Genomic DNA, 7,140 nt, shown 5'->3' on the forward strand with positions numbered 1-7,140 from the left:
CTCTTCCAATGTGTTTATGAGCAATAACTATCGCCCAGTCATCCGCCTGTCGTAATTTTATCGTGAGCGTTGCCGGAATATCAGCGATGTATAGGCTTGCGGCAAGCCGTCGTTGAGTTTCATTTTTTGCTGTCCTCACCTAGTTTCAAAACATCTACCGTTGGGTAGCGTTGTTTCCTGAAAAGTTTGTTTCGTTCCCTTTTGGTGTTAATTATGATCTTTGCTCTAACAGGCCTATGATCACTTCCGATGTAAAATTTATTCAAAACAGACACGTCTCTACATATGTTCTTGTTATTTGAGACTATAAAGTCTATGTCGTTTTTCGTTTTGTTGTCTGGGCTTTGCCATGTCCATTTACGCTGTTTGGGTTTTTTAAAGAACGTATTAAGGCAGTATAAGTTTTCGTTATTGAAGCAATTTGTCAAGGTCCCATCCCTGTCGTTTCTATGGCCCAATCCAAAATGTCGAATATATTCTGGGTCCCCCTCTTTTCGTCTTCCAATTTTGGCATTAAAATCTCCAGTAATTATTCGGAAGTGGGTTCTTTCTTGTTGTTTTGCTTTGGTCAAATCGTCATAGAAGTTTTCAATTTCTTCATCATCTGAAGCGCTTGTCGGTGCATATGCGTGAATGATTTGTAGGCAACAATCTCTTGTTATGGCAATCACAATATATATCACACGATTGGATATTGCATGGTATTTTGTGACGGTGTATCTAAATTTTCTGTTGATAAGAATAGCTATTGCTCTGATATGATCTTTGTCGATCATGTTGTTCTGGAATAGAGTATGCCCTGATTTTAAGACAGTGGATTTTTCTCTGGGTAGGCGAGTTTCGCAGATCGATTGTTGCGCGTATTGATTTAGTTTATTATGAAATGAGGTGGACGACAATAATTTTTACAAATTCTCAGTTCTTATCAATGAGTAGAGCAAGTTTCAGGCAAGAGGCTATGCGTTTTATTAATTAATTTTTGGCGAGAATCGCAATCCTGGAACCCCATGTTGTGCAACTGGAATGGAAGACGATGATTTTATTGTTAGATATAATTTCAATAACATATGCTCAAAAAATAATATGCGAGGAAATGGTGGAGTCAAATATGTCGCTTCCTCCCCTTCTACGACAATCGGTTAGATATTTCCAATCGTCTCGTAGTATTCGCATTTGCACATTTCGCTCACACCCATACAGTTGTATCGATCCATACACGTACCGAGTGACGAAACATCCGTCGTAGTGCCGAGTCGGTATCTTCGACCCGTTACTCAATAACGAATACATACGGTTTGCAATAGTTCTATTAATGATGCATAATAATAACGAATTTTCACTTAAGAGCGAATCATTTATAGTTATGAACTGCAACTGGATAACCACGTTCAAAGGAAAGGGTTAGGCAAATTTATGATGCAGATATTGGAACTGATCGCCTTCAAAAACAACATGAAAAAGGTGGCGTTGACTGTCTTGAAAAATAACACAAACTCCAAATTTTTCAAAGCTGTCGGGTACGTATTTAGCAATCAAGTTATACTGGGTGGTCCGTAATGACTTTATCAATGAGAGCATGATCAGAATTAGAATCAGAAATTGCAGATATCAAAATAATGAAAATAAAGAGCCGAAACGCGTCAAAAAAAGATCGTAACATTTTTCCATTCTTATTTTTATAATTATAAAGTTTTAAAACATACAACCAGGAATAATGGTTTAATCTAAAAAAATCAATTAACAAACAGAAAGAAGCAATGACGTCAAATGCAATGAAAACATATCAATAAAGCACTGCAAAAACACTTAAGGTTTATCCTTAATTAAATTAAATGGCAACAATTTGAATTTCGCAGCGTGTAGATCGTGCTCTAGCTCTGATTACTGCTCCCCCCTTTGTATGGGCATACTAATAATAAAAAATTTGAATGGTCTCTTTGGGAATATTCGATACGAATCGCTGGCTCAAGTTTCCTAAGATTCATAGGAGCAGGTGTTGCCTGACTGATCGTTTGTCGCCTCGTTAACAAAACAGCCGAAAATTGTTGTTTATACGGCAGGGAAATTCATGGTTGCTCCGAAAATTAACCTTTAGTATAAAGGCCGAAAAACGGATTACCGGACCGAAACACACCTTTTAAAGGATATTAAAATATTCCAATCGGCGAAATGATCCAAGCGATGTTGAAATGTAAATGAATCGGCTTCTTCCTATGTTATTATTACAGATTCGAAAATATGCCATAAAGCGAAACTATTCCGTATTACTCAATTTTAAAGCTTTGGCTCCTAAACCATTGTTGGAAAACTAATAATTTTCGTTTTTTGGTAACAGTTGTGACCCCTAACTGTCGGGTGACGAACGTTTTCGATGACAACTTTACTTGCATAATTTTCCCGTAAATTTAATGCGGCTCACTCTGTATAGCTTGTAGTAGGGGACTATATCTGCAAAGAAAGCCATAAAATAGCACTTAATTGTACTAACTGGCTATCCATATTCTAGATACGAATTAGACGAGTCATCTCCTATTGATGACGAAGAGGAAGCCTTTCCATATGAAATCCTCAGTAAAATAAATAAAAGATTGGCGTCAACATTGCCAAGTTCGACCATCAGTAAAGCTCATAATCATCTCCAGAACGGTCACGGACACAGCCATGGCCACAGTCACCTAAACGGTCATTGTTGCCCTGGTCATCATCATTAGTTTAGGAACAAATGTCCTTTTTTGTGTTCGTCGTGTAACATTAAACAGTATCTGAATAAGAGAATTATTGCTTTTTTTGTGGTATCAGACTATTTTTTGTGGTAGTTTGGTTCTTCGACATATTCGACTTACCCTAGAAAATGTTTATATAATTTCATTAGACGTAATAAGTATTTTCAGCTAAATAAACAACGAGTTAAACTGATCTCATTTAGTATTCTATTTACACCTTTCGTCCATCTGCATCTTGACCTTTGAGAAATCCAAAAAAATGTAACGTAATAAATTTTATAATTCACAGGTCGAGTCAGTAGTTGTAACCAAATTTATTATTTTATTTATGGATAAAGCACTGAAGAAGCTGAAAGATCCGGAAACAYAAAGAGGTCTAACAACGACAAATAAAGACGATCTTCTAAATAAGGGGCTGCCAGGAGGAAACCATAAAAGATKTAGTGAAAATCGAAACATATTGTTACGTTTCCCGGGGTTCGAATGATTCCAGTAAGCAAATAAAATAACACAACAATTTATTGAACTCCCAAATACYAACTAACTCAAAACTATAGCTCGCGAATMKAACACACTCTGAATATCGCTTTAAATATTTCACTATATAGTTGTCTGATTAACTCTGAATGAATCCTCACTCCRGTCGCCTTGCCGTATTTATATTAGCGCRCAAGGGCTCTCGACGACCTGCGAAGATTCTCCATTTTTCGGGAATTCCATAGCCCAATCGACTATTGCCGTTCGTTCTCGAAGTATCGAGCTAGGCGTCCCGAAAACGCTGGAAGCCGCAACAATATATAACAACACAAGAAAATACTCTAATTTGAACAAAGCCGCGTAAATCCATTTTTCTTGATCCGCTGGTTGAAAGTACGTACTTTGGCCACTGTTTTCGATGGCGAAAGCATCACTTTTGCCAATTACAAACTTTCTTCATCCCGTGTGGAAAGTAATAACTTTCGAAACGAACGCTGACAGCTTGACTTTGTCACTGACTGTTTTGACAACATTTTCAAAACCTTATACTTTACCCAGCTAGTTTCTATCGAGCATGAAGAAAAATAGTATATGGTACTTCGTCTCTTGTAGCGTAATATTCTATTAAAGAAGTCTATTTAGTCCAAAATTCGCGAGTTCAACTACCGATGGTGGCGCTGCGGAAACGTCAAATTACTCGTCGAGTCACAGTGGCGCCTTGTCAGATTTGTTTATTATTGGAGTTGATGACATTTACAGCATAAAACAATACGAACACACTTTCCTATCTGTTTCTATTTCTTTAAAAGCTTGCAAAAGTTGATTAGAACAAAACAAATCACAATTAGATATAAACACCAATGTCAACAAAACAAGTGTCAATTACTACTTAACTTGTAATTATAATTTAAGTCACCAGGGGGCGTCAGTGTACTTCCCTGCAATGCGAAGACGTCAGCCACACTTGTAGTGTCGGTTAATCAACCCTAGACTATTAGAAAAATCCAACATTAAGGACCGTTTCGTTTTCCCCGCCTATTTTCGTTGACTCACTATGTATTTGCCAAGAAAACACAAACATAATATTCATACATCTATTTTTTTTCGAATTAAATCTATGTTATCTGCATATGTCACTATTTAAATTGGCCTATATCTCTAGGTAGGTATTCAGTTTTAACGATTTTGATGCAGAAGTAATATCTGTTCGACCCTAAAAATAAAGTATTTCTGTCCACGTCGCATCAAAATTGACAACTCTGAAAGTACCTATGCAGTCAATATATGTATATTTGATCTATATTATAACAGTGCGCCGCATTTCGTTAGATGGTTCATTCTGTCGCAGTCAAATGCAATGAGTAAAAAGAATGAGACATCGTAAGGCACTTCATTAAATTTGCATACTCTAGGTTTAGGTCCACTATTAAGCAGTTATTCTAAAAATTCACTTAACTGCGTGAATATTGCAAGAATTGCCTAATATAATATTTTCTCCAAAAAATCAGAGGAATATCGTTCTAAATATGTTTTCTACCCCAGTATTAAGCATAGACCAAAAACTAAATATTGAATGGAATATACATGTAATAATAGTGAATCTGAACCTCAAACAAGTCATCAATAGCGATCCAAAAACCAAGTGAAGATACTATTAATTTGACAATATTCAATAATACACAACTCAATAGATATACACTTGTTATTAACACAACACATTCGTCAATTTAGCAAAAGCTTCCAACACCTCTTCGCGAATGCCTGCTGCTTGGTTTAATCTAATTTAATGTGCTCATCTCAAACGTAAATTTCTTTATTAGAAAATAATGTGGCAAAAGGACCTTGAAAACAAATTACGGTTTTTAACCTCTATCTGAGGTTCCGTCATCTTGAAAACCCACCGTTGACCAATTTGTGATGATATGAACTTTTCGAATTAATTCAGAAGTTGTATCGACGAATTATGAGGTTCTATCGTTAAACTCTTGCTACACAAAATGAGCTAACAAGCACGTTACAATCAGACATAATCTACCACTCTACAATAAAAAATATAAATCGAGAATAAGCAAATACTGATGTTAATGCATATTGAAGCGGCATTAATATGGTTGGATAGGGTTGCTAAACTGACGATAATCAACTCGTTGAAGATCTAACTATTTGTATAGATAGACACATGTTAGGTTTACATCAAATTTTATTTAAAACCTTTCAAATATGTGACTTAAAAGTATCTGAGCAATAAACAGTGCACATCGCAAAAATTAAGAGGCCGTCGCTGCAATACAGTGTGTAACTTTAGGTTCACCTACTTTTTTGGCCTTAACTCATAAACTACTAAACCAAAAGAGCTCATCTTTTTAGGAAATACGGTACATATGACCAGTAAACTTCCGGTGAAATGTGATTTAGTAAACCTAAATCATTTTTTCGGTCTGAAAATCCGTACATTTGAAAAAAACTGTTCAAATCACATATCGCCACAAGTTTACTGCTCATTGTACCGTATTTGAGTTAAGGCCAAAAAAGTGGGTGAACCTAATCATTGCTACACAGTGTCGGTTTCCTGATGCAATTGCAGATATTTGAAAGCCTCTACTTGTGCACTTAGCAAATTATTTTCGGTAATGTACTGCGAATTCAGCTACATTTCCTATTATACCAATATCGAATAAACTTAATTGTCAGATACGGAACGTCTTAAACACTTAATTAAAATTGCTTTAATTATTTCAATTTTTGGCACTGGAGTTAACAAATAAATATAGATAGGTTTAACTTGTAAATTTTAGACTAAATTTTAAACATTTTATGAGTCATCTCTTCAACAATACTGTGTAACTACTAAGCGTATTAAAATTTGGATTTACTTAGAGCTATTGAAGATTATAATTTATTTGAAACATTAGATATTTTAGGAGCGTGCTGAAACCAGTTTATACTTAATAGTAGTGCAAACATCACATGAAAAATGTACATCATCGTCTCTGAGTAGCGATTAATTTACTGCATTTTGATGGATATGATAATAGTAGATAATTAGTGACTTTAATGTTCTCAATGCCATAACAGACTATTATACTAATACTATTATAGAATAAATATTTCACAAATAATCAGGAAAATATTCATATTCAGACATATAAAAAAGACAGAGGTAAGGTTTTTCACCTTTAGGCCATATTAATGTAACGCCCTGTACTCAAAGCCTTTAAATTGACGCATTTACCTTATACATTCCCTTTACCCTATCAATTAAGAGAATATGAATAGAAACCTTATTATTACTTTTAACACAATATATATTGCTTCGGATCGAAAATGTCTAAAAAAACTCAGACGAATGTATATATAACACAGGAAATTGATCACCTTAAAACCTATCATATCGATGAATTTATCAGCTAATGTCCTCCACTTTTAACATTTAAGCTGGATTTATAAATTCTGCAGTTGGTGCCGTTAGTCGTTCGGAGTTGCCGCCGTTCGAGTAATACACATACGCGCGCGCACGTGTCAATTTATAAAATCGGCGTTGCTTGAAGTTCGTCGATTCTATGCCGTTGGTAATTAACCAAATTTTATTTCGCCGGCAACGTCGTTTGTGCAGTTGGCGATTTAATCAATGAGAGAAAGAGTTTCATCTCACTTGAGTGACTTGTCAAAACAAGACCGTGTTTTGTTCATGTTTTTGGCAAGATAGCAGAAGAACTAAGTTTCGTTGCAGATTCTGATATTAGCAACTCGCTAATAGAACCAATTTAGGTAATTATTTACAACGCGATCTGATACCAGGACTGCTGCTTTGTCGATGCTCACCTATATGGCTATGCTCACCTTATAGAAAATCTCATAACAAATAACATTTTTCCTATAGATTTTTCGAGAAAATGCCGTTTTTCACTACTTTTGAGTGCGTTGCGTGCCAGTTCAAATT

At 35.4% G+C, this 7,140-nt stretch overlaps 1 protein-coding gene across 1 annotated transcript in view; it reads left to right on the top strand.

The window, feature by feature from the left end:
* The window catches only part of LOC109546564 (N-alpha-acetyltransferase 40), a 5,759-nt gene extending 2,843 nt beyond the window's left edge, over positions 1 to 2,916 (top strand). Inside the window, exons 4-5 of the mRNA XM_019917557.2 lie at positions 1,362 to 1,517; positions 2,507 to 2,916. Of these exons, the coding sequence (XP_019773116.1) occupies positions 1,362 to 1,517; positions 2,507 to 2,711 (361 nt within the window). The 3' untranslated portion in view covers positions 2,712 to 2,916. The remainder of the gene's footprint in view (positions 1 to 1,361; positions 1,518 to 2,506) is intronic.
* The last annotated feature ends 4,224 nt before the right edge of the window (positions 2,917 to 7,140 follow it).

This window comes from Dendroctonus ponderosae, unplaced genomic scaffold, assembly GCF_020466585.1.
Source record: "Dendroctonus ponderosae isolate FM_Combo_2020 unplaced genomic scaffold, Dpon_F_20191213v2 Dpon_F_20191213_6, whole genome shotgun sequence".
In the NCBI taxonomy this organism is placed as follows: domain Eukaryota; kingdom Metazoa; phylum Arthropoda; class Insecta; order Coleoptera; family Curculionidae; genus Dendroctonus; species Dendroctonus ponderosae.